The sequence below is a fragment of the Trichosurus vulpecula genome, chromosome 1, assembly GCF_011100635.1.
Source record: "Trichosurus vulpecula isolate mTriVul1 chromosome 1, mTriVul1.pri, whole genome shotgun sequence".
NCBI lineage: Eukaryota > Metazoa > Chordata > Mammalia > Diprotodontia > Phalangeridae > Trichosurus > Trichosurus vulpecula.
Window position 1 is genome coordinate 34,243,285 of NC_050573.1, and position 24,373 is coordinate 34,267,657.

At 45.6% G+C, this 24,373-nt stretch overlaps 1 protein-coding gene across 1 annotated transcript in view; it reads right to left on the bottom strand.

Moving 5' to 3' along the window:
- Positions 1-24,373, bottom strand: part of CUX2 (cut like homeobox 2) — a 249,209-nt gene that overhangs the window by 91,162 nt on the left and 133,674 nt on the right. The window contains exons 3-4 of the mRNA XM_036764170.1: positions 10,826-10,936; positions 4,501-4,548 (exon numbers count right to left, since the gene is read on the bottom strand). Of these exons, the coding sequence (XP_036620065.1) occupies positions 4,501-4,548; positions 10,826-10,936 (159 nt within the window). The remainder of the gene's footprint in view (positions 1-4,500; positions 4,549-10,825; positions 10,937-24,373) is intronic.

A 24,373-nucleotide genomic window follows, 5' to 3' on the forward strand; every position in this document is an offset into this window, starting at 1 on the left:
TTCTCTCCTCTCTCTCCTTTTCTCTCTATCTCCTTCTCCCTCTCTCTTTTCTCCCTTTCTTCTCCTCTTCTCTCTCCTCCTCTTCCTTCTTCTCTGTCTCTCCTCTCTCCCTCCCTTTCTCTGTCTCTCTCTCCTCCTCCACCCTTTCTCTCTCCTTTCCCCTATGTCCCTCCCTCCCTTTCTCTGCCTCTCTCCCTTTCTCTCCTCCTTTCTCCTTTTCCTCACTCTTCCCCCTCCTCCTCCTCCTTTTCTCTGTCTCCCTCATTCTCCTCTTCCTTCTTCCTCTCTTTTATTTCTTCTTCCTCCTTATCTCTTTCTCTTCCTCCTCCTCTCTCTCCCCCCTCTCTCCCTCCCTTTCTCTGTTTTTCTCTCTCTGTCTCTCTCACACACACACAAGAGTCCAAATGAACAAGGGAATCTGGTCATTTTAGTCTTATGAGTGATGGTAGAACAAGGACATGAAGTGATTTTAAGGGCTCACCTCTTCTGAACCCCACTCACCTCCTAACATGGCCTGAACTCAGGTTAAGCCCTGACCTTCCCCTACACTTAGCACCTCCACATCTCCCCAGTGACAGTCATGGCATTAAGAGCCAGAAGTCTTTCACCACAACCCACTGAACAATAAGGAAACTAAGACCTAGAAACATTCAGGGAGGTAGCTGACCTCTCCTAATGCCATTCAAACTCAGGCCCTCTAACAAAAAATCCAGCAATGTTAAGCATGATAATATTATTATAGCTGGCATGCCCATAGGCTATAAAGTTTGCAAATCACAGAGGCAGCAAAGTGCAGTGAAAATAACCTTGGATCTGGAATCAGGGGAGCTGTGTTCAAATCCCAGCTTTGTGTGTCCCAGGGCAGGCCACCTCACCTCCCTGAACCTCAATTTCCTGATCTGTAAAGTGAGGGAATTAGATGAGATGGTCTTTGAGGACCCTTTTAGTCCTAGATCTGTAAGTGACCATGAGTATTTCTCCCTTACTCTCTCAGTTTGGGAATATGAATGTGTTATTCTGTCTCTCTCTCTCTCTCTCTCTCTCTCTCTCTCTCTCACACACACACACACACATCTCTAAAAATCTTTATCTAACAAATATTTGTTGAATTAAAATTACAAAAAATTACAAAAGTTTTACAAAGCACTTTCCTCACAACTCAGGGATAGGGAGAGCTAGTCTTTTTATCCCAATTTTACAGATGAGGAAACTGAGCCACAATGCATCGTAGTGGTAAGAGGCATCTACTGAGGGCCAGACACTGTGCTAAGTGCTGGGGATACAAATACAAGCTAAAAGAAAGACATTCCCTCCTAGGGAGCTTATATTCTAATGGAAGAAGACTTCACCCAAAAAGCTGCTGGGAGGAGTGGGGGAAGGAAAGAGGTGGAGGTGGGGTGGTGCCTATGCAGGGGGGCCATGATGGTGAAGTCCAGAGAGTCCTAATTACAGCTATTGTTGTTCATCCTTCGTTTTTAAAGAGGACCAATGACTTCATGGCATGATGTCTTGACTTGCATTTGAGTTGGATTTAAGTGAGGCATGGGTCAGATTTAAGTGAGGCAGAGCTGTGCAAAGTCATCAGCCTTCCTCTTTTTGAGTCATCAAAGTCCGGACGACAGGACAAAAGTCAGTTGAGAGAGGAAGGAAGTATGGTCAGCCTGAGCCTCTCCCCAAAATGGAGGTTGCGGTGGGAAATATTCCAGGGTCAGAAGGCCCTAGGTGATATGGGAAGTCAGAGTGCTGGGTTCAAGTACCATCATGGCCACATAGCACCTTCATGACCTTGAGAAAGTCACTCTCCTCTTTGGGCCTCATTTTCCCCAACTATAAACTGAAGGGCAGTGGGCTGGACACTCAGATCCCTTCCATGTTTAAATTTCACATGAGATGAAACTACTTGCCCAAGGTCTTAAAGCTAACTCGGGTCTCCTGACTCCAAATCCAGGGTTCTTTCCACTATGACCCACGGTCTCCCAGATATAAAAATACTGCAAAATGACATGAGGTGGTGGATGCCTGTGTTAGTGAGGAAAGCAAGGGGAAGGAAGAAGGCGGGGTGGCCAACACATCCGAGGCATCATCTGCAGCCTCCATGAAAGCCTTCAACGTCATTTCTAAGTAAGACCCTTTATGGGGCCGGACCATAGCATGGTTTGCGCCCTCCCCACCCTACCCCCAAGCGAGCATCGGCGCCAGGGCGTCAGAGAAGCAGAGCTTTCTTCCTCACCAGGACAGCCGTCTCTGTAACCTCGGAGACGGCTCAGTACCAGGGGAAAAGCTGGCTTCCTGAGCCCATGTGCTCACAAAGGATGCTGGGGGGGGGGGGGGAGGAAGGAGGGGGGTGGTGGTAGGGGGAGAACATGCCTTTTTTTTTTGAAACACAAAGGCATGAAAACCCACTCCTATCATTATCACTCTCTTTTATGTGCTTAGGCACCCGCGCAACGGGATGAATCAATACTGGATTGCCCTATAAATAAATGAGCACATCAGTAAACTGAGTAATAAAACGAAGTGATGAAAAATATGGAAATCAGCTGCATTTGTGTAAATCCAGTTACTGTTTACTTTAATATTTTCTTATGTGGTTACGTAGTTCCAAGGAGACAGATTTAGAGGAACGGAGCGCGGGCGGCAGATGACAGATGCCAATGGGCCGCCGTCGCCGAGGCTGCCCGCCGTGAGCTCTCGGTGCCCCATTCCTCTGGGGGTTTCTGCCTAAGCACATTAGAAGAACACAGAAAGCAGCCCCCAGAAGATTGATCATTTTAAAAGCATTCAGAAGTACGATTTCTCAGCTTCTCCCCTTTTCCCTCTGCCTCCCCGCCCGGTTGGAATGAGACGATTTTCTATCCTGCGTTCCTGAGTTGGATAGACTCATTTCTTCTGGGTCTTGGCTACAAAGTCCAGTGAAGGGAAGAATGAGTTGGGGAAGACTCGGCTCCCGTTATGGGGGTCGAGGATGGCCAAAGGCAAACAGGCTCTTTTTTGGGCTGGATCAGCTTGGCAGAGAGCCATGGACCAGTTGGCAAATTGGCAGGAAGGCATGTGGGCTGTATCGATTTTGCTCTGGGTGGTCCTAGAGGAGGGAAGGCAGCCTAGTAAGGAGGACTGGTAAAGTGTTTACACTTAATGGCCAAGGGGTCTTAGGGAATTGTTGAATGCTGGAGCTGGAAGGATCTTGGGGGTCACCCAGGCCAACCCTCTCATTTCACAGAGGAGAAAGCAGGCCTAGTGACGAGTGGGGACTTGTCCAAGGTCACACCAATCCAAGATTAAAATCTACATCTTTTCACCTCTCAGCCTAGGGCCCAAGGTTCCTACCCCTGATTAGTGGCAGATCTGGGAGAAATCAGTTTAAAGCTGAAGTAAGGCCTGAGGGAAAGCAGGACACTTGTGAATATTCAGGATAGATTTTGGAACACATAGGACAAAGGACCCTTTAACACAGCCTCAGCCCAGCCTAATTCAAATTTACCTCCCTCAAGCATCTATTAAGTACCTATATGATGTTAGGTATAGGCAGCTAGATGGTGAATGGATAGAGTCAGGAAGACCTGAATTTGAATGTGACCTCATATACTTACTAGCCATGTGACCCTGGGCAAGTCACTTCACCCTGTTTGCCTCAGTTTCCTCATCTTTAAAATGAGCTGGAGGAGGAAATGACAAACTGCTCCAGTAATCTCTGCCAAGAAAACCCCAAATGGGCTGGAAAAGAAAGAGTTGGACAAGACTGAAAAATGACTGAACCATGACAAGGTGTCAGGTACTATCCTAGGCACCAGAGATGCAAAGAAAAAAAAGAACCTTCTTTCTGGGGGTGGGGGAAATGGGGGAGGTATAACATTGAAGTAGATAAATAATCGCAATGTAATTTGTGGAAGGAGAGTGAACCAATGATAAATTAACCAGCAACCATTTATTAAGCACCTACTATGTGCCAGGCACTGTGCTGAGTGCTGCAGATACAATGATAAAAATGCAAACAGTCCTTGCCCTGAGAAGTTTACACTGAACTGAAGGTGGAGGGAAAAGTACAGATACAACCTATCTACAGCTAAGTACAGTACAAAGAAACTAATTTGATAGTAACACAGTGAAGTTCTGTGTGTGTGTGTGTGTGTGTGTGTGTGTTGACACATGACTAGTTACACTGATTACTCCCCTTCACACACTCTACAATTGAGCCAAACTGGCCTATTTGCTATTCCCATACATAATATTCCAACTCCCATCTCTATATCATTACATAGGCCTGGCATGCCCTTCCTTCTCATTTCTGTCTCTTGGAACCCTTAGCTCCTTTCTAGGATCAGCTCAGGTGTCACTTCTGGAGAGAGGGGCATGAGTGCAGAGTGTGTATACGTGTGTGCGCGCGCGCACGTGTGTGTGTGTGTGTGTGTGTGTGCTCTCAGCTGATGAGGTTCTGCTTTAAGGATGGTGAGAAATAGATTAGATGATTGAGCTGAAGACACACTTCGTGCCTGGTCTTACCTCTGCTTGGAAACTCTTTAAGACTGGAGCGACCATCTCCCTGATTTCCTGAAAAAAGAGATCCAAGAGGTCACCAAAAGAGGAGGGAAGGAGACCCCCAAAGGGCATGCACTTGTTTAAAGCCGAGCCCCAGACTTAGAGCAAGAGGACAGGCCTCCCCTTTTGGCTGCAGGGGGACCCACCCTCTGGCCAAGGCACTGTTGCTTTTGTCCATTTGGCCCTAGGTCAAGGTTTTGGACTTGGGGCCGTTGGGTGTTTCCATGGATAGAATGTTGAACTTGGAGTCATGAAGATCTGAGTTCGAGACACTTGCTAGCTATGTGACCCTGGGCAAGTCACCCTTAAACTCTCGGGGCCTCAGTTTCCTTATCTGTAAAATAGGAATAATAATGTGTCTACTTCCTGGGAAATGTCTACTTCCTAGGGATGTTACTAGGATCAAATGACATAAATTTGTAAAATGCCTTGCAGAATATAAAGCACTGTGGAAATGCTAGCTACTGTTTTCATTAGGGACTCACAAGTTCATCTGATATGATTGCCTTGGTTCTTCCTGCCTGTGCGCATGCCAGACACTCTTTCTGACCCAGGGAACCATGAGTTTCCAAAAACAAAATGCTCCATTTCCTAGTTCTACTCATTACATCATCATGGCACAGCAGGAAGAGCCCTGGATTTGGAGCAAGAGAACCTGGGTTTGGGTCCCAGTCCCGCTCTTGGGCGATCTTGGGCACATCAACCATTCTCTCCAGGTCTGTCTTCCAAATCCCTTCCATCTTTGAGGCTATGGTCCTATGATCCTTAATACTATATGTCAGTCAGTCAATTGACAAGCATTTCTTAAGTGCCTACTGCGTGCCAGGCTCTGTGCTAAGTGCTGGGGATACAAAGAAAGGCAAACATAGTCCCTGCGCTTACGAAAGGGTGGGGAGAGAACAAGCATTAAGCACCTACTATGTGCCAGGCAAAACAACTCCTGCCCTGAAGAAATGGGGGGAGGGGAAGAGAACATTTATTAAGCTCCTTTTTTCCTTCCTCCCTCTTCTTTCTTCTTTCCTTCCTCCCTCTCTCTTTTCTTCCTCCCATCATCCTTTCCTTCCTTTCTCTCTTCTTTCCTTCCTTCCTTCTTTCTTTCCTTACTCCCTCTCTTCCTTTCTTTCTTCATTCTTCCTCCCATCACCCTTTCCTCACTCTCTCCCTTCTTTCCATCCTTCCTCCTTTCCTCCCTTCCTTCTTCTCTCCCTTCCTTCCTCACTCTCTTCCTTTCTTCCTTCCTTTTTTCCTTTCTCCCTCTCTCCTTCCTTCTTTCCTTTCTTTCTCCCTTCCTTCCCTCCTTCCTTCCTCCTTTCCTCTTTCCTTCCCTTCCTTCCTTCCTTCCTTCCTTCCTTCCTTCCTTCCTTCCTTCCTTCCTTCCTTCCTTCCTATGTCCCACATAGGCGGAGAGAGGTGAGAAGGAGAAAAAAAATGATCCTTGATAACTGAAAGAAATAATACAATAAAATCTCTACACAACTGTCGACGCCATTTGAGCCTGGATGGATTCACAGAGATTAATCCATTTGCTTTACAAATGAAGACACTAACACCCACAGAGGAGTAGGGACTAGGCCGGGGAAAGCCAGGTAGTGCTGGTATCATTACTCCCATTTTAAAGATGAAGAAACTGAGGGGCAGTGTGGTGCAGTCAGTCAATAAACATTTTAACAAGTGCCTACTATGCACCGGGCACTATGCTGAATGCTGGAGATACAAAAAGAGGCAAAAGACAGTCCCTGCCCTCACGGAGCTTTAAATCTACCATGACTTCAGAAACAGGAGTTGGGGTACCTGGGTTCAAATCCCAGCTCTGCCTTGTGTTACCTGTGTGACCTTGGCGCTACTCCCAGAATTCCCCGTGGACTCTGAGGGGAAGACCTGCCTTGCTGGGACCAAACCTGCCTGCCTGTCTGGGCATGGGCTTTCCTTCTCTTGTCCATTATGTCTCTGTCCCTGCCCCGCTCTCCAGTCCTCCTCCTTCCCAGGCCCATCTTTTTCTCCAATACCAGCAGGGGTGGCTCCCTTCCCAGAAGGGGCCCAGTGTCCTGTTCATTGTCACCCACAGGGAGCTGCTCAAAGTTACAAGTAGGAGGGGAGTTGGCACCAGCCAAGGTTTTTTTTTCCCCCTCCTAAATAGGGCCCTAACATGACTCTCTCTTTCCTACCAGAGGAACCAGTTCCAAAAGAGAAAATTTCAGAGGCACACTATAATAGGAATGGAAACTTATTCCTAATTGCATAATTGCATAATTATGCGGTATTAAAATTATGTAAGTTGAAATTGGAGGCTTAAAACCCGGCCTGGATTTCGCACCTCACCTGTACTGCTCCCCGAGGGAGACTAATTGAGAAAAAACCTTTGCTGCCTTGGGGGGGGGAGGGGGAAGTCAGGAAAGGGAGAAGAAAGGCCTTCAGAGACCTCCAGGGACCACTTCAGGGCCAGGCTGAGTGAGCTGGTGCCCGGAAGCAACGCCCCCAAGGTGGCACAGTGATTGGAAGACAGAACAATAGTGTTTGAATCCTGCCTCTGCCATTTACTTGCTGTGTGACCTAGGTAAGTTACTAACCCTCTCTGAGCCTCATTTTTCACATCTGTGAGGATCAAGCATATCAATGTAGGCAGTGTTCTGCAAACTCTAAAATGTAATAGGAATGGTGAGGAATCACCGTAGCAGCTTCTAGGGGCTGGGCATACTAAATGGTGAAATTACAGCATTTATTACATTTTGGGCAAATCACCCCAAGGAGAGACCTGAATCTAATCCCTAGCTCCCCCAAAACCTCCCACAGGAAGCTAGATAGTACAGCAGATACACCATCTAAGTTCAAACCTGGCCTTAGACACTTACCAGCTGTGTGACCCTGGGCAAGTCACTAAACTTCTGTTTGCCTCAGTTTCCTCATCTGGCAAAAGGGGATAATAATAGCCCTTACATCCCAGGGTTGTTTTAAGGATCAAATGAGATAATGTTTGTAAAGGGCTTAGCACTTTGCCTGGCATATTGTAGGTGTGTCAGTGCTTGTTCCCTTTCCTCTTCTCCCCCACCCCAAAGATGGACAAACTGAACTGGGAGGGCAGAGAGCCACAGAGCACTCAAAGAGGGCATGTGTCACTGAGGTGGATGCATGGTGTAGTCTAAATAATGCTCGAGTTGGAGGAAAGTGCCGGGTTCAAATCCCAGATCTTTTCCTTACTTGTTATTATCTTTGCATGCTTGGCACCTAGCATGATTTGGCATACAGCAAAAATTTAATAAATGCCTGCTGATTGATTGTTGATTGAGAGGGTAGGAAAGAAAGACACAGTGGGATAATATGCCAGCTACGGAGTCAGAAAGACCCAAATTCACATTCTAACTCTGATCCATATTGGTTTTATGACCTTGGGCAAGTCACTAAAATCCTTAGGTAACTCTCTGCAGGTTTTGATCTGCATTGGTAGAGGGAACATCTTCACTGGGAGTTCCATGTATCAATGAAGAGAAGGAGACTGGGGGATGGGGGTAGGAGGCCTTGAGGAGGCTGAGGGTCCATTCTTGAATCATGAGATCTGTCTCAGAATCAGAGTCATAAAATTAGAATCATGCCATATGCCATCCCTCATGTTACAGCAAGACCATTCTGCCTGGTGGAAAGACCTTTCCTCTGCTACTCAAATCTCTGAAAGGCGTACTGAATCGAATTAAATCCTTTCCTCCAGATTTGCTGCCCAATTCCTGGCTAGGAACCTACGAGGTGGATGGGATGTCAGAGGTCAGTGGAGGTAATGCCCAATGGTGCTAGCTACTGCCCTTCATCTTATCTTGTTCCTCTGCTAGTGGCAGAGACTTAGCTCAATGCCAAATCCCAAGATGGAGAGCCTGGATCTGGGAGGCCCAGCAGGTCGAGCCCCACTTAGAGAACCAGGGCCATCCTGATTGGGGCCATTTTGGCTCTAGAAACCATCCTGAGCCCTCGCCTTCAGATGCTTCACAGGGCCTGCTCATGAACTCCAAACTCAAACGGGGTTCAGTGAAACTAAGTAGCAACATAGGCTATGTGGAGGTTGGGGGGGGCTGTCATAAGCTCTGCAGTGGATTGCTTGATACATGGAAGAATGCCTTCTGGATGAGTATGGCCCTGGAACCTCCCTAGGGTGCCATCACTAAGGAAAGAGAACCTGCCTAAGGCCCACTTAAGGAGCCAAGGAACTGAATTTTAGTCAATTTGGAAACAGCTGATCACTGACTTGTAGTTATCTGGTTCAACCCCCTCATTTTACAGGGGAGGAACCGAGTCTCAGATTGGGGAAGTGACATGCCTAAGGTCAAACAGACAGCCGGTGTCAGAGTTGGGATTTGAACCTGGGTCCTCTGCCTCAGAATCCATTTTTTTACCCTCTATTGTGATGATCAAGCTTTGCAGAGTCACTGAATCTCAGAGTTGGACAGGGCCTCCAAATCTACCTAGACCTGTGCTAAAGTGAGTATGCTCAACACCATGAAATCTGTCAAGGAATCTTGGCATTGAAAGGGATGGATCTCAGAGGTCATCCAGGCCAGCCCAGACCTAAAGCAGGAATCTCCTCTGCATCAGATCCCCCACAAGGGGGTTATCCAATCACCCTACCAATCCAGTATTTAAGCACCCACTCTATGTTAGGCATTTTGCCAGGGCCTGAGGATGCAAATACAGAGACTGGAACAATCCTTCCTTGCATAGAATTTATATTCTAATAGATGAGGCAGCAAGGACATCTGTAAAAATTTTCAGCATTGGTAAAAAGTGAATAAACATAAATAAATATACAAGGTAGGGTTTTGGGGGGGTCAGGAAAGGCTTCATGCAGAAGGTGGTACCTCTGCTTGAGGACTTCCAGTGATGGAGAAGCTACTACTACCTCCCAAGGCATCCTGTTCAAGTCACTCTACTTTTTGCGCCTCAGTTTCCTTATTTGTAGAATGAGGGGAGGTAGGTGAGATGGCCTTAAAGATCCCTCCTATCTATGGATTGCTAGCATATGATAAGCTTCCCAGCCTCCCCAGGTATCAATTTTCTTAAATGTAGAATAAGGGTCTTGGACTAGAACTAGATGGTCTCTAAGAGGTCCCTTCTAGCTCAAGAGCTAGGATCCGATGACCCACTTTGGGACAACTCTAATGGTCGGGCAATTTTGTAGGGAAGTATGATGGAGTTCCATCAGTCCAATAGGGTGGCTGGTGTCAAAGGAAGATACTTCATGGGATCTCAGGTCGAGAGTTGGAAAGGACCTTGGAGGCCATCTGGCCCAACCCTCTCATCTTATAGATGCGGAAACTGAGGCCCAGAGAGAGGAAGTAATGTGTGAAAGAGCTGGGATTCGAATTCAGGTGCTCTTGACTTCAAATCCAATGTTCTTTCTACTGTGCCTCCTAACTGACTTTTCACCAAGGTCCCTGGTCTACTCTGCCAAAGCTACAGAGAGTTTGGGCTCTCTCTCTCTCTCTCTCTCTCTCCCTTCCTTCTTTTCTTTCTTTCTCTCCCTCTCCTCCCATTCCTCCCTCCCTCCTTCCCTCCCTTCCTTTCTTCCTTCCTTCCTTCCTTCCTTCCTTCCTTCCTCCCTCTGGAAATTTCTGGAATTTTCGAAGAAGCAATATTTGGACCTGCTGGCAAAGGACAAGGCTATTTCGATTTCTCCCTAGAAGAGAATGGAAGCCTGTAAAATCTTGTTTCCTTCCCGTGGGGATCCCTTACCGATCCAGCACCAGCACCAGCACCTTCTCCCAAGGAGGCAGACACAGGCTCATGGGGAACAAAGCTTTCCGGGTGGTGGTAGGTGAGGAGGGAAAGAAAAAACTAAAGTGGGGGTGGGGATAGGACATGAGGACTGAAGTAAAGAGGCAGAAAGAACGGGGGAGGGGTAAGGGGAGGGGTAGGTCACCGTGCCTTGACAGCCTCATGGGCTCAAATGGCAAAGTGAACAAATAATCTTTGGACAAACAGTCCATCGAGGCTCGGTGCTCCAAATAACAAGATCTCAGTTTTGAATGTTCAGGGGGTGCGGTGTGGGAAAGAGAGGACTGTTTCATGAAGTCTTCTGAAACAATGACTTTAATGGAAATCCTTTCCATTTTTCCATAATATGGAACTGCTGGGCACCACAATGCCAAGAGAACTCGAGGGTTAGGGGGGGGGCGCTAATTTTTCTTTGTGGCTAATTAGCTTCTTTCCTTGTTAGTCACTTATGTCGCCAGTTTTCAAAAATCGAGTTTGAAGGGAGAGAAATCTGCCTTCCCACCGCGTTAATTCCGGAGCCGCAAATATACTGTACCTCAGGTACATTTTTCTTAAATTCCCGACGGAGTTCAATTAAATGTTTATGAGAATTCTGGCTCTCCTCCTGCCGCGACGCCAGCTCAGAGGCAACAGAATTAAGCTCCTTCTAGAACAATAAGAGGGAGAAAGAGGGAAAAAAAAGACGGTGGGTTTTTTCTTCCCCTCTGTCCTTCACCCCACCCCCCTTCATCATCATACATAACAGAACGCCGAACAAGTTTTTCTTAACTTACAAAGCTGAGAAAAGACACTGTATTGACTCCTGGTGCCTGGGAATAATTTAAGAAACCATGGATCTGACCAAAAATCTGGGGTTTTTATTTTTAGATCATTGGGAGCTAGGTTGATCGATAGACATACAACTGGGTGGAGTCCCCCATTCTCCCCCTGCCCCCCCCCCCCCCACCAGCCCATTTCTTAATTTTTCCAAAGGAACGCTGGCATACGCTTGTCAGTAACTGTGGAAAACATCACCAGGCCATGTCAAAATAGCATATTGTACGGGCAGATTATAGTCTAAGAATGTGGCGCTGACAGCTTTCATATATCACGGGCAGGGAACCGTTCCAACCATGAGTTACTTACACTTAAGTGTTCATAAATAAGCTCTATAAGATATCTATAGCTTTTTAATTTCGGCGGATTTTGGAAAAATGAAGGTGCCGATGTGGAGTAAACTGACCTTTCGGTCCTCTCGCGGTAAATTATTTCCAGTTCACTTCGAGTGCAAGGAATATTTCATTTGAGGGCCCTCGGGTGCAGATGGAGTGGATTTGAAGGGGCTTGGCCCGCCTCGGAGTGGGGCGGAGGCGTGGAGCCTGGCTTTCAAAGGAGTCAATTCAATTGAACCTGCATTTATTAAGTGCCTACTGTGTGTTGGATCCTGGGCTAGGCGCTAGGGACACCGGAGACGAAAACATAAAAACCTTCCATGACCTCAAGGAGTTTGAGTGAGGCGTTAGACTGAGGTGCGACAGAATGAATTTTGTTTGTTTATTCAAAGAAATGAAGTTAAGATCCAGATTCTGCTATTTAATATCTGTGTGACCTGGGGCAAGTCGCTTGACTTCTCTTTGCCTCGGTTTCCGTATCTGTAAAATGAGAGTATTAGACCAGATCACTTCTAAGGTCCTTTGTGGTTCTTCTCCTATGAGACTGAATCTTTGTGGAGCCCACCCCCTCCTAAAGCCTCCTAAAGCCTCCAATGCAAATGTTGTTGTTGTTTCAATCATGTCTGACTCTTTGTTGACCCCATTCGGGGTTTTCTTGGCAGAGATACCGAGGTTTGCCATTTCCTTCTCCAACTCATTCAATAGATGGGGAAACTGAGGCAATCAGGGTTGACTTGCCCAGGGTCACAACACATCTAGTAAGTGTCTGAGGCTGGATTTGAACTCAGGTCCTCCTGACTCCAAGCCTGGTGCTTTATCCACTATACCACCTACTGTATCCACTGTGTCACTTAGCTGTCCTACTCTATATTCTGCCAGGGAGGATACATTACCCAATTAATGGGAGATTACCCCCCAGTTATCCTGTATATAGCTTGTACATAGTTGTTTGCATATTGTGTTCTCCATTAGGGTATGAACCTCTTGATAGCAGGCACTATCTTTTATCTTTCTCTGCATCCCCAGGATCTAGCACAGAGCCTGGAACACATTAGGCACTCAATAAATGCTTATTAAAAATTATCAGCAAGCATTTATTAAGCACCTACTATGTGTCAGGGATGGTGCTGGGCACTACCAAATAAACAAAGCAAAAATGACAGCGTCCATGACTTCATGGAGGCCTTACATGCTTTTGAGGAGCACATCCATGGGTCAGCACAGATTAGCTCCAAAGTCCTTTACAGAGGGAGACAGGGCTGTTAGTTGGGAGGGAGTATGGGTGGGAGGTCAGGACAGATCTGGTGTAAGAGGCTTTGCTTTAAAAAAAAGCCAGCAGTTCTTGGAGGCAGATTCCTATTGACTCTCCCCTTCAGTTATTAGAGATCTCTCCCTCTCAAAATGACTTTTTGTTGTATCCCCAGGATCTAGTGCAGATCCCCCACATTCTAAGCATGACAAACCACTCCTGCAAAAGAGTGGAGGTGAGCAATAGAATGTCATATAAGGGAAATAGCAAGCTGGCCGGCTAGACCAGAATAGAAAGTTCAAGATGGGGAGAATTATTCAGTTATCTCAGAAAAGTAGGTGGGAGCCAGAAAGTGGAAGGTTTCAGCCACTGCCAACAACAAAAGAAGATGAGCCGAAAAGAAAGGGAAAAACCCTTCCATCTTCCACACAGGGAAGAAAGGCTCTGGGTTGTGCAAGGATCCTGGATGGGCCCTTCCCTTTCCTCCTCATTTCTAATGGCAATTTCAGGAGGGGAGGACAATTCACTAGAAGCTGTCATCGCTTTCATTTGCATAATTCAGGATATGGTCTGTTCATGTGGTCGCTCGCCTGCTTGCAGGAACTGGAAGGACGTTTTCCCTTCCCCACCCTCTTGCCCTGGACAATAACTTGAGCTGCAGTTCCGTATGTATCACCCGATTATATTTGCAGCAATCAAGTTCCATAATTTTCCAAATCCGGTGATGCAATAAATATCTGCAATCAGATTTATTAAAAACACATGCGCATGCAGGAGTATATTTCGAGGGTGAACTCTTTAATCTACCATATGCCCGGTGAAGAGGAGCAGCCGGCTATGAGACCACATTTGTTACTGCCCCTACGCATTTATCTAGTGCGTGTAACGAAACACTTTTACCATTAGATAATGAAATAAAAGTCCTATTAACCCGCTAAAAATCCCTTTTTGTCTAAAAGGGGAAATGCACGGTAATGGACTTATATCGTGTCTGAGCATCTGTAAATCTAGTTAACGACCATTCACACCAATATCATAAACCTTGTACCAACCAACACAGGGCAAGATGACAGCCCACCTTCCCAACTAGCACCCTCCCCAAGGGAAGGCAAGGAAGAGCCCAAGTCATGGAACCTGTTTGGGGGAAAAAAGCACGTTGGAATGAATCTATTTTGGGAGACATTCTCCTGCTCAGATATCTCACCTCCACCTTTCTGGAAGGGAAAGTGTGAACCAGGAGAATGGTGGGAGGCTCAGAAGGGGCTGAGGGCCCTTTCTTGAATCACAAGATTCTGCCTTAGAACTGGGTTCACAAAATTAGAATCATACCATATGTCAGCCCTGATGTCACCGTAAGACCCATTCTGCCTGGTGAGAAGACCTTTTGTCTGTTACTCAAATTGACAAAAGGTTAGTTGCTACTAAGATGAGCTGGACAGCTGAGCTGCAATTTACTAGACTGCAACCCCCTTGAAGGCAAGGATCATATTTATCTTTGCATCTCCACTAGTGTGGGATTGAATGTTTCAGTTGAGACAAGGTATTCAAGGTATTCATGAGCATTCCATTCACCTTGAAGACCTCCAGGGATGGGAAACTTATTACTTTCCCCTCCTCCACTCCCAATTCAATGTTGTTTAGTTGTTTCACTCCTGTCCGATTCTTCATTGACCCCAGTTGGGGTTTTCTTGGCGAAGATATTGGAGTGGTTTGCCACTTCCTTTTCCAGATCATTTTGCAGATGAGGAAACTGAGGTAAACAGGGTGAAGTGGTACCCTCCACTGTACCAACTAGCTGCCCTCTCCCATTCAAAAGGGCAGCCCTAATAGGATATTTTTTACTTAGGTAAATTTCTACCTATGTACTTATGTACTCCTCCACAAACCTTCTACTGATTGGCCTTCATCCTGGAGTTTGGCACCAAATAGCATAAATCAGATACCTCTACCACACAATAACCTTTCAGATGACTAAAGCCTGTGGTCATATCCTCCCAATATTTTTTCCTCTAAACATTCCTTCATAGTCTATGTTTAGAGCACCTCACCATTGTGGTCATTCTCTGGTAATGCTCTACTTGTCAATATCCCTTCAACAAACCTTTAGCAAGTGGGGGCTCAATGATGGAACAAGAAGACATGGACCTTGCCCTCAAGGAACTTCCAGTCTATTTGGAGAAGTGGGGATGAACCAAGTCCACAGTCCACAGCAATGGTTATGATATGTATATTATACAGGTGTATTTTCAAACTAATCCTTAAGTCTCAGGCTGACTTTTCCTCGTCACCTAGCCTACCTCATAGTCATTTCCCTGCTCTCGGGTGTTTTTAGAGAATAAATTTATTATCAGTCAAAGCAGAATATAATTGGGATGTGACTTCTTTTTATAAATCACAAAATGTATCCCCAAAGTAAACTGAATTATTTGTTATTTAGGGTCATAGGTGTCAGAGCTAGGAGGAGCCTTAGAAAAAGGAATGTCAGAGCTGGGAGGGGACTTAGAACATGGAATGTCAGGGCTGGGAGGGACCTTAGAACATGGAATGTCAGGGCTGGGAGGGACCTTAGAACATGGAATGTCAGGGCTGGGAGGGACCTTAGAACAGGGAATGTCAGGGCTGGAAGGGGCCTTAGAACAGGAAGTGTCAGGGCTGGGAGAAATCTTGGGAAAGAAAATATCAGAGTGAGAAGAGATCTTTGGATTTAGAAAGTCAGAGCTCTGAGGAAGCTTAGAAATTATCTAGTCTAATCTCTTATCAAGTCTTATCAGCCTAATGGGGGCAATGATGTGCCCAAGGTCACACAGGTAAGAAGTTGCAGGGTCAGACTTTGAGCCCGGGTCCTCTGCCTCTAGGTCCAGGGCACTTTCCATGGTACACCCCCTGGCCTTGATTGTCCCCTAAATCACTCCATTTTATCAGTGCAGACAACTCTGGGTTCAGTGGGCAGCAGGATAATGCACTCACCGAAACCTGAGTGACAGAGTTATTAGCAGGTCCTTTCAGTACTGGGCTGCTTCAAGGTCAGGGTCACCCAGTGGGATGGGCAATGGCTTCTGGGAAACCCAACTTCATGAGGCAGAAGCAAAGCCCACCCAACCAACTCCTAGGGGATGATGTACTGACAATAGCTCTGTCTAATATTGATAAGGCTTTATATTCACAGGGAGAATATACATAATCTCATTTGAACCTACCACCAACCCTGGAAGGTAGATGGGGGCAAGGCAGTGGGGCACTGAAGTCCCAGTCCTTTTCCTCTGTCTAAATCAAATATCCTGCAATCTGAGTTCTTAGCTCAGGAATAAATTCTTGGATCTGGAGTCAGGAAGACCCGAGTTCAAATCCCACATTGGCTATTTAGTAGGTATATTACCCTGGGCAATCCATTAAGCTCTACAAGGCTCAGAGTCCTAGGACTTAGCACAGTGCTTGGCACATAATAGGTGCTTAATAAACATTTTATTTGGAGTCTGAAACTTTAAAATGGGGAAAATTTGATCTTATTGATTGTAGATTTAGAGCCAGAAAAGGGACCCCATAGGCTCACTAGTCCCGTCCATTCTACAGAAGAGGAAATGGAAGCCTAGCAAAGCAAGCTAGGTCATACAACTTACAAGTATTCATGCATTCATGGCTGGAGAGCTGGAGGGGACGGAGCGGTCACCTGGCCTGATCCCTTCCTTTTACATAGGAGGAACCTCAAGTGCAGAGAAGTTAGGTAAGTTACCCAAGGTCATACTACTATTACGAGGCAGGATTTGAACAGCACCCATCTCACAGGGTTGCTGTAACAATCAAATATGATTCTATAGAATTATTAAATTATAAAATATTTTAAAAATCAAATGATTTAAGTGCACTAGAGAATGTACGTTGCAAAATTTTTTTTGAGGGGTCAGGATCTCTGATTTCTTCGGTGTGAGCAATTCCTTTGGAATTGTATGGATACTCCCTCTGCCGATGTAGATTGACAGCTCTTGAGTCTTGGGGGCACTGTGATGTTGAGTAAATTATTCCAAGTGTCATAACAGCTAGTATCAAAATCAGGGCTTGAACCCAGAGTTCAATTAAACTTGATTAATCAAGCAATCACCTACTATATTCTAGGCACTAGGCTAAGCACTTGGAACTCTGAGGCTCATGGGGGTTAAATGACTTGTCCAGAGTCATATAGCTGGTAAGTATCCAAGTAATTACTAACTCCGTTAGCTGTTCCTAACTCCAAGATATTCCCTATACGTGTCAGTCATCGTCATCATTATTGTTATGATCATATTTATTATTGCTGTTATTATAACCTGAGAGATCTTGGACAATTTACTTAGTTCTCTGGGCCTTAGTTCTCTCTTCCATACCATAAAGAGGTTGGACTCTCAATTCCACTTAACCAAATGCCAATCAGTGGAATGACCAACCATAATTGCAGGGGATTGATGACCAACCATGCTACCCACCTCCTGACCCAGAGGTGATGGACTAAATATGCAGAATGAGACATACATTTTTGGCCAAGACCAGTGGAGGAATTGGTTTTGCTTGACAATGTATATTTGTTACAAGGATTTTCTTTTCTTTTTCTTTTTCTCTTTTTTTTTTTTTTTGCAGCGGGGAAGGCAAGGCAATTGGGGTTAAGTGACTTGCCCAATGTCACACAGCTAGTAAGTGTGTCAAGTATCTGAGGCCAGATTTGAACTCAGGTCCTCCTGACTTCAGGGCCAATGCTCTATTCACTGGGCTGCCTAGCTGCCCCTTCTTTTCTTTTTCAATAAAGGGATGGGAAGGAGAGAAAATTAATGTTTGTTAATAAAAAATTGATTAAAAGTCCCACTTTCTTCTATTTTACAGATTAGGATAATGAAGCCTAGAGAGGGTAAAAGGGATGGTTCATGGCAGGGCTGGTCCTCAAAGCCATGCCTCCTATTTCCGATTTTTGCCATTATGCAAGGCGAGCCTAAAGGAAACCTACTCCAGGGACTTCACGGCTTCTGACAGTTAATGTGGAAGCTGAGTGTTGGGCCTTTCTTTAGCCTCCCCCTCCCCTCAACCCTCATCCCTACCCCAACCAGAGCTCAGTAGGAGAGATGCTGAACCCAACCCGAGGTCTTTACGCCAGGCCTTGGGCTTAGATTCATCTGATTAACGGGCCATCAGGAGCAGACAGACAGCCCGGAGCCCAGCACAGACCAACTCAAATAATTGTAATAATAAACATTCCATTTGCAGCTAAAGAAGAAATAATTTTAATGAGCTCAGAACAGAAGACAGACTCTACTAAGGTTTGGGCCAAAGATCAGCATGGAAATAAACTGTAATCTTTGCCAGAGCAAGGCTGGAAGGCTCTATGCTGTGGAGTAGAGAGAGTTTGTTGGGCCAGAAGGAAAGAGTTTACCCCAGATTATGCTGATTCACTTTAGTGCAATTCAACAAATATTAAGCTCCTGCTGTGTGTCAGACATCGTACCAGATGCTAGGGATACAAAACCAAATCAAAATGGTCCCTACTCTCAACAAGCTTCCACTCTATAAATAAGTGAAAGAAAGGAAAAATATTTATTTTAGTACTAACTCTGTGCCTGACACTGAAGGTACTGAGACAAAAGAAAATGTCTTGCCCTCAAGGGCCTTAGAATCTACTGGTAGGAATAAAGTGCATGCAGAGAAGGAAAGAAAATATGTGCAAAACTGGGGGGGGCATTAATAAGGAAAGGCCCACATAAATAACTTAGCTTCCTCTTTAGACGTCCCCTAGCCTGGCCTCTTCCTACCTTTCCAGTGGGTTTATGTGTTCCATAAAGGGGAAGAGGGGGCAATGGGACGATGATGAGGTTTTGAGGAGAGGGCAAAGAAGTGAGAGAAACATATTGCAATAGGTTGTGAAGCCACAATGAGGGCCCGCAAGAGGATTCTAGCTCTGGGCTAGGGGCTCAGGTCTTATTCTAAATTTTTCTCTCCCTCAGCACCAGGGCCAGTGTTCTTTATGCAGTGGGAGCCTAAGTAAGGGTTGTTGTTGAGATAATTTGAAATAGTGTAGATTTGGAATCATAGAACTGCTTTTTTAGGGGGGCGGTAATTGGGGTTAAGTAACTTGCCCAAGGTCACACACTCGTAAGTGACTGAGGCCAGAATTTGAACTCAGGTCCTCCTGACTCAAGGGCTGGCGTTCTGTGCACTATGGTGCCACCGAGCTGTCCTGGAAAAATAGAATTGCATTCATAATAGCACACTTTAAAAAATTTATGCAAACCCTCCTCTGACCTTCTTCAGCTAGGTGGTGTACTGGGCAGACTGTTGATCTTGGACTGAAGAAGTCTTGAGTTTGAATCCTGCCTCAGACACAGCCTAGCTGTTTGACTCTGAGTAAGTCATTTAACCTGTCTCAGTTTTCTCATCTGTATAATGGGGGGGGGGGTGATAAAAATAGCATCTACTTCACAGGGCTGTTGTGAGGATCAGATGAGATAATACATACAAAGTGTCTGGAGAAATGCAAGCTTTCATGGCTATTTCTGCTTCACTTTCACTTCACCTCTGTTTGCCTCAGTTCTCCCATATGTCAAATAGGTGTAACAAAAGCACCTTCTTGCACAGAGCTAGAATCCTATTTCAGGCCCACGTTACCTCTTCATAACCTACTGCAATAATGCCTCTCTCACTTCCTTGACACTCTCCTCTCCTTTTTAGCTCCCTTTAGGTATTACCTTCCCTCATTAGAATGTAAGCTCCGCAAGGGCTTGTGCTGGTATCCTCTCTCCCTCCTTCCCTCCCTCCCCCTCCCTCTCTCTCTCTCCCTCCCTCTATCCTTACATCTATCTATACATCCATCTATATTGTGTCTATCCATTGGTCTACCATATCTATGTATATCATATCTATCTACTTATCTATCATATATGGCTATCCTATATCTCCCTCTATCTTTCCATCCCTCTATCCTTCTATCCATCCATCTATCTATCTATCTATCTATCTATCTATCCATCCATCTGTCTTTAGCTACATTTGCGGCAAGAAATAAGACAAGATGGATGGCCCCAGCAGTGATGGCCAAGATGGATGGCCAAGCTACTGTGGAAAGACAGGCCAGGTTACAGAAGCCATCAATCATTCCCAACATGTTATGTAAATTTCTGATGCCAAAGATGTACAGAGCCAATTATCAGGGGCCACGTCGAGGTTTCAAATGCCCACAATAAACTTTTCCCCAGCGAACTGATGAGCAATCACCAGCTTTCTGTGCTTTATTGGCTGGTGTAAATATTTTGCTCCATGATTAAACAGTCTATGGGAGGGAAACTCAGCTAAACCTGAGTCCTCTGTGTATTCTGAGGATAGAGTAAGGAGAAGTGATGGTCAGCAACTTTTTTTTAAAACAATGTTTACTTTCCTTTCTTCTTTCCTTCCTTCCTTCCTTCCTTCCTTCCTTCTTCCTTCCTCCCTTCCTTCCTTCCTTCCTTCCTTCCTTCTTTCCTTCCTTCCTTCTTTCCTTCCTTCCTTCTTTCCTTCCTTCCTTCCCTCCCTCCTTCCATCCTTCCTTCCTTCCTTCCTTCCTTCCTTCCTTCCTTCCTTCCTTCCTTCCTTCCTTCCTTCCTTCCTTCCTTCCTTCCCTCCTTCCTTCCTCCCTTCCTTCTTTCTTTTTATCTTCTTGGTACATTACAGGAAATTGGAAATTGGTTATGAAATGGCTTCAGGAGCTCAATGGAGTCTTCACTTTATGGAGTGGCCACAGGCTTGGGAGGATGAGATGTTGTGGGATGGGAACTGGGAGATTTTAGGTTGGGAGGCAGGAGGAGGACAGGACAAGGGTCAGGAATGAGGCTTCCCTCCCTTCCTGGTCATGGAGAGCTTGGTGAAGCCAGAGCAAGGGGAATCTAATGTGGGAGGGATTTCAGCCAGTTGTGACCTTTGGGGCTGAGAGACAGGAAAGAGGAAACACAAGGTGGAGGTGACCTTTTAGCAAGCTCCAGAGCCCCTGGGGACAAAATGAGGGGAAACATGACTTTCTGAGGGGGTTGCTGTGACTAAGGCAGCATGAGGCTCCCAGTTACCTCTTTATAGCATAAATCCAAGGCTGTGACAGAGCCAGATGTCCATGCCAACCTCTGGCTAGGCCAATATGGTGGAAGAGAGAGCTGTGATTTAGAGATTGGGAGACCTGAGTTCTAGAACCATCTCTGTCCCAATTTTCTGTGTAATCTTTGACAATCACCTGCTCTCTCTAGGCCTGTTTCCTAAAAACAAGGGGGTTGACCTAGGTTGGGGTGGGGAACCTATGGCCTTGAGGCCACATGTGGCCTTCTAGGTCTTTGGGTGAAGTCTTTTGACTGTGTCCAAATTTTAGAGAACACATCCATTTATTAAGGGGATTTGTTCTGTGAAGTTTGGATTCAGTCAAAGAGCCCCACCTGAGGACTGAGAGGGCCACATGTGGCCTCGAGGCTGAAGGTTGCCCACCCCTGACCTAGGTAATTGCCAATCTTCCAATTCTAAATTTATGATCATATGATCCCAGTCCCTCCATTTAGGCATCCTGCATTATATCAGGGGAAACAATATGTGAATGAATAAACAGATATAAAATATATACAAAGTATCCTGGAATTCCTGCTACTGAAAAGGTTGAAGTTAGTGGATGGACTGAGCTCAGGAGTTCGGGATGGTAGTGTGTTAAACTAACTGGGTGTCTGCAGGAATAAGTCTGCAGTTCCTGGGAGTCCTTACTCCAACAGTTGGCAACCTTGGCCAAATCACTCTACTTCCTGAGCCTCAGTTACCTCATCTGTAAAATAGTGGCAAGAATCATTGCACCCTTTAACTTTATGGCAACTGCCGAATGAATAAATGAAAATTTTGAAAAATGAAAATAATTTCCTAAGCACTTGACTATTCGTTAAGCCAAAAAGTAAATTGGTCCTCTCATTGGAGAAGCTTAGCTTCTAATAGGTAAAGACATCATCTACAGGAGAGTAGTGGCCACGGACTAAGGAATTTGTGTCTGGAAAATCACAGAGATGGTGAGAGGAGCCATAGGGCAGGTGATTTTTGTGAGGAAATGATTTCGTTCTTCTACACACATGACATTTTCTCCCCCTATCCCCTTCCTTTCGCTCACATCATCTTTTCCTCGGAGCAGCCACTTAGGTGCAGTAGCCTCCTGATGGATCTCCCTGCTTCTAGTCTCTCCCCAGTGCCTGGCACATAGTAGGTGGTATATAAATGCTTATTCCATTTCCCTATCTATCTTCCACATGGCTGCCTGATATTCCTAAAACACAGTTGAGATCACACCAAGAATCTTTAGATGCTCCCTATTGGCTCTAGAAGGAAATACGAAAGTCCTCAGTTTGACGAAGTCCTCAACAATCTATCTCCCACTGCCCGACTTTTCAGTCATTTCCTATCACTCTCCTTCACGCACGTTTCAGTTTGTCAAAGATGACTGTCAGCTGTACCCCAGATGCACATTTGATCTCCCGCTGTGGTGCCTTTGCAAAGGAGGTCTCCCTCGCCTGTAATGTACTTCTCCTCATGTCCACTTCTTAGAATCCTTTGCTTTTTTAAAGCCCAGTTCTATATGAGGCCTTTCCTGATTTTCCTGCTTATTAATTCGATGTTATTTGTAAAGCACTTTATAAACCTTCGAGTGCTATACAAATATGAGCTATTATTCTTACTGTTATTGGTGTTGTTAGCTGGGTGGCCTAGTGGATAGAGCACTGGGCTTGGAATCAGGAAGACTCATCTTCATGAGTTCATAGTCTGGCCTCAGACACTTACTAGCTGTGTGACCCTGGGCAAGTCACTGCATCTTGTTTGCTTCTGTTTCCTCATCTGTAAGATGTGCTGCAGAAGGAAATGGCAAACTACTCTAGGATCTTTGTCAAGAAAACCCCAAATGGGGTCATGAAGAGTAGAACATGACTGAAAAATGACAACGTTGTTGTCCTTCCCTAAAAAGACTTTGTTTATATTTTGTAGATTCTTTGTATCTATTTCTCTATGACCAGACTGACTCCCCCCCCCTCAGTAGAACGGAAGCTCTTTGAGGACAGGGGGATTTTTTTCTTTTTCATCTTTCTATACAGTGCCCAGTTCATATTAAGCATTTAATAAATGTTTGCTGAATTGATTGAAAGTCATTAACCATAAAATCAACAGAAGCAATTGTTCATGAGATTTTCCCCATCCTTGAAGCAGACCTCGGCCCAAATTCTCAGCATGGTAATGAGGGGGAGACCCCTCTTTCCAGACAGACTGGGGGCCCCATATTTTGCTGCTCCCTGTCCCTTACTCTGAGGCCCAGATGGGGTCCTCGGCCACATCCATGCCCTGTCCCCTACAGATCACCTTTGCTGACTTCCCGGAAATCAAAGGAGAAACCTGCTTCAGTTTCAGCAGTGGCAAGAGTGGGAGACTGTGTAAGCGCTGTCCTTGAGAAAGGATGCCAATCACACGGCTAATTATCTCTGTGGCACATGCACAAACTGAGATCCAAATCAGGGAGCTTCCTCCTGGCCTTGATTACTGTTTGATATGCACGAATTCTAGGAACTTAGAATCCTGTGAGCAGTGGAGAGAACAAAGGGAGGCCACCTACCAGTGGGGACCCCACCCCAGGCAGGTGAAAACCCAGGGCCTGAAGTTGGAGAGATAATAGGTTTTAGGAAGGTAGCTTCCCTGAATCACCCCCAAATTTTTGGGTGTCTTAACTCAGGGAAGGGAACTCTCATGGAAGGGGGCTTTTGGCAGCAGCCATTAAATTCAATTTAACAAGCACTTATTAAGCACCTACTGTATGCCACAAACCACTAAATACATGGGATGCAAAGACAACTGAGACAGTTCCTATTCCAAGGGAGGTCACATTCTACTGGGTGGAACTTGGCTAGGGGATGACAGGCTGTCAGATTTGGAGTAAGTAATAATTACAGTATTGGTAACAACAGGACAGCTATGCAGGCAGTGGATAGGGCAGTGGACTTGGATTCAGGAAGACCTCATTTTCCTGAGTTCAAATCCAGCCTCAGAAACTTACTAGCTGTGTGACCCTGGGCAAGTCATTTAACACTGTTTGCCTCAGTTCCTCATCTGTGAAATGAGCTGGAGAAGGAAATGACAAACCACTTCAGTATCTTTGCCAAGAAAACCCCAAAATGGGGTCATGGAGAGTTGGACGGGACTGAAAATGACTGAACATTGATAATAGTATTGGGACTTATATAGAGGCAGCTAGGTGGCACTGTGGGTAGAGCACTAGCCCTGGACTCAGGAAGACCTGAGTTCAAATTCAGCCTTAGTCTAGTGTTGTGAGGATGGAGTGAGATAGTATTTATCTCACAGTGCTTGGCACATGGTAGGTGAGGAATTATTGCTTGCTTTTTCCCCCTTTTTATATAATCTGCTAATCTTGTCAAAGATACACATCCAGGGTTTCCTAGGACAGAGAATGATCTCTTGGTGGGGATGAGGGTGGGTGCAGGGAGAACCGTGGCTAACAGTTCAAGATGGACAAGCCAAGAGATTGCAGGATGTGGTCCTTAAAGGGACCCTACTGGTTTCCCAGTTCACTGCTCTCCTTTTACGGATGGAGGAACCAGAGTGGGTGGGGTGGTGGGGATTTGCCCACGGTCACTTAGGTGGTAAAGTAGCCAAGCTCAGATTTGAACCTGGTTTTCGGGACTCC